Source organism: Carlito syrichta, unplaced genomic scaffold (assembly GCF_000164805.1).
Source record: "Carlito syrichta isolate Samal-C Ts95f unplaced genomic scaffold, Tarsius_syrichta-2.0.1 Scaffold308926, whole genome shotgun sequence".
In the NCBI taxonomy this organism is placed as follows: Eukaryota; Metazoa; Chordata; class Mammalia; order Primates; family Tarsiidae; genus Carlito; species Carlito syrichta.
Window position 1 is genome coordinate 38,784 of NW_007253022.1, and position 3,552 is coordinate 42,335.

Genomic DNA, 3,552 nt, shown 5'->3' on the forward strand with positions numbered 1-3,552 from the left:
ACTTAAGAACCTATAACACAGTGGGGGGGGGGGGGCCCTATAACTCCTGGTGTACAGATTTACAATTTCCATTTACCTTGTTTTGATTTACCTCCTAGGTCTCTAGCTTCTAGAACCTGCCAGACCTCAGAGTAGACATCCAGTGTCAGCTATCCCACCAGATGTTGCCTTGCTTTGATTCTGTACAAGATAGAAGATAGTTCAGGATCCCATTGCCTTTTTCTGTATCTATGTTTAGGATGAGGGTAGAGGGTTAAAAATTCCCCATTTGCATAAGTGCTGATTAGTCTCATCAATGAAGGCTTTTTTTTTCTTTTTTTCTTTTTTCTTTTTGTTATTTAGTTTTTATTTCTCTGCAATTCAACTAGACGTGGAAGGGAACAAGGAAAATATGGAACCCAAAGAATTGTAGTGAGAGCACAAAGATTATAGGGGTATGGCGAGCAAATGGGATGGAGGGGGTGCTCTCCTGAGCTACAGAAGGAATGATCTGGTAGTTTAAGATAAAACAAGTCAAATTTATTAGAGTTGTCCACAGTCAGGAATGGTGATCTTCTTGCTGGTCTTGCCATTCTTGGACCCAAATCCCTCCATGGCTTGCACAGCCTTCATGCCCTCTTTCACCTTGCCAAAAACCACATGCTTGCCATCCAACCATTCGGTCTTAGTAGTACAGATGAAAAACTGGGAACCGTTTGTGTTGGTTCCAGCATTTGCCATGGACAAGATGCCAGGTCCTGTATGATTCAAGATGAAGTTCTCATCATCAAATTTCTCCCCATAGATGGACTTGCCGCCAGTGCCATTATGGCTTGTAAAGTCACCACCCTGGCACATAAACCCTGGAATAATTCTGTGAAAGCAGGAACCCTTATAACCAAATCCTTTCTCTCCAATGCTCAGAGCATGAAAGTTTTCTGCTGTCTTTGGAACTTTGTCTTCAAACAGCTTGAAGGAGACATGGCCCAAAGGCTTGCCATCAACGGCGATGTTGAAGAACATGGTGGGGTTGACCATGGCTGATGGGAAAAGGCTCAAGGCGGTGGCGTCTGCAAAGTCAGTTTTTTTTTCAACCCTAGCTTTGTGCTTTTAAAAACGTGTCCATTGTGAGAGGGGAATTGAGTAATTGTCACAATTATAAAATTTGGCCCTCTGAAAAGTCTCTTTTACCCTTAATTAGAAATCACTTGTGAGAAGTTCAAAATCAGACAACAGTGTAGATCATGCCTTAGAAATGCTGCCTTTTTCCTGAGAACAGAAGAAAATGATCAAGATCCTGGTGAGATTTTGTTTCTCACTTTTGCCTTTCTTTCTAGTGGATTTGCAGAGACTTAATAACTATAAAACAACAAAAATATATTATCTCACAGTTATTTACATCAGGAATCTGGCTTGGTATGGCTGCTTTCTGTGCTTAAGGTTTCATAAGACTGGGCTCTTGTTGGAAGGCTCTGGGAAGAATCCTCTTCCAAGCTTATTCAGGTTGTTGGCAGACTGTAATTCTAAGATATCTGTTTCTTTGTTGGCTGTCAGTGGGGTTGAGGGGGGGTGTCAATCTTAAATGCTCCTAGAAGCTGCCCAAATTCCTGCTGCTTTTCATGTGGCCACCCTCCAACATTAGTGGGTAGAGTTTCTTTCATGCTTACATCTCCCCAGTGTTCTTCTCTATCTCATCTCTCTGAAGGACTCTTGGCCAACTTTTTCTGCTGAAGGCCTTATGTGATTACATTGGGCTTAACCGTCAGACGATCAGTAGCCCTAACATCATCTCTAGTGTCCATTCACAGCAGTTCCTTAGTTAACATTTGATTGAACAACTAAGGGATAAGAATCTTCAGTAGACACCTTCAGAATTCTGCCTAACCCCAAAATTACATGAGAAACACTAGAAGTTACGTATTTTTCATAAGGAGAAATCGGACTAGTTTCTTTAGGAGGTAATTATTTGTTGGCACTTAAGTATATGGAGCATGATAGAGATAAGGTATCTTTTTTTTTCATATGAATATCCAGTTGTTCTTGTGACAAATTGGTTAAAGATCTTTTACCCAGTGGACTCACTCATCATATTGACATAAAAATCTGTTGAATGTATTAGTATATATCTTGTTCTAGACATTTTATTTCTTCTGTTATCTATATGTCTGTCTTTGTTGATATTAAACTTGTCTTGGTTCTCATTGCTTTAAAGTAAGTCTTGAAATCAGATAATTAATTACATCCTCCAACTTCTGTTTCAACTTAGTTTTGACTTTTCTACATTCTTTGCTTATCTATATACATTTGAGAGTCAGCTCGTTTATGGTTTCTAAAATGCCTTTTTTTTTTCTTTTTTGGAGTCTGAGTCTCACTCTGTCACCCAGGCTGGAGTGCAGTGGCATGCTCATGGCCACTGTAATCTCAACCTTCAGGGTTCTAGATATGCTTTTGCCTAACTTTCCAAGTAGCTGGAATTATAGGCATGCACTACCAAGCCATGCTAATTTTTTGATTTATTGTAGAGATGAGATCTAACCAAATTGCTCAGGTTGGTCTCAAACCCGTGGGCTCAGGCATTCTTCTCGCCTTGGCCTCCCAAAATGCTAGGATTATAGGTGTGAGCCACCAAACCCAATCTAAAATGTCTCTTTTTTAAAGGAGACTTCTTTAATTTTGATAGTGGTTAATTAAATCTATTCAATAGACAGGACAGTTAAACAATTTCTCATATAGTCCAGCTCTTTGTTTTCTTTGTGTTGTATTTTTTGGAGTTTCTTTAGATCTCCATTGCATTATACTAATTCTTCCTCTGTATCTGTTCAACTTTTAAATTGTCAATTGGCTCTCTAATCTTGGTTACTATGTATGGTTGATTCTTGTTATTCTCACTAGTTACATTCTATAGCGTCACCACAAATGCCAAATTAGCAAATACTGAACCATTGCTCCTAGGTGAGATACTGGGTTTTTTTTTTTTTTTTTTTTAGAAGCCCCTGATTATAACTTTTTTTGTTACACATTCCATGAATAATCCCATCTTATGGGTATTTCTATTTAAAGCACCTTATTCAATGTATATCATTGATTATTTAACACTGAACTCATGGTCAACAATACTATAACTCATACCTGAACTAAACTTACTTAAGCCATATTTTTCCTAAAGTATTTCACAGTCTTGTGGCACTTAGGGACACCAGACAGCACTCTAGCACTTGTGCTAGGAATTACTTTAAAAACCAATATCACTTACTGAAAGCACAAAAGTGTGAAAAATGTGGCACTAACTCACCATATAAAGGACATTTGTATGACAGCTGAACTAGAATGTGGGGCATTGCCTTGTTCGTATTCTGCTAGGATGTACACTTTGGATGACTTAAATTTTTTGTTATTCACTTGTCTACAAATGATTACAAAAGTCCTGTGTTATTGATTTGGGGGCTATAAATAAACATTACCTTTAGGTGAATTTACAAACAAGAAATCTGTCAAAAATGACAATTGACTTTACTTCATTTCTAAAGTTTCTACTGGCTCCTATACCTATAGTCATTCTAATGTTTTGTTCTT

At 38.1% G+C, this 3,552-nt stretch overlaps 1 protein-coding gene across 1 annotated transcript; it reads right to left on the reverse strand.

Moving 5' to 3' along the window:
• Positions 1 to 522: 522 nt before the first annotated feature.
• LOC110596408 (peptidyl-prolyl cis-trans isomerase A-like) lies at positions 523 to 1,017 on the reverse strand. The gene has a single exon (XM_021716791.1). The coding sequence runs from the start codon at positions 1,015 to 1,017 to the stop codon at positions 523 to 525; it is 495 nt and encodes a 164-aa protein (XP_021572466.1).
• Positions 1,018 to 3,552: the final 2,535 nt, after the last annotated feature.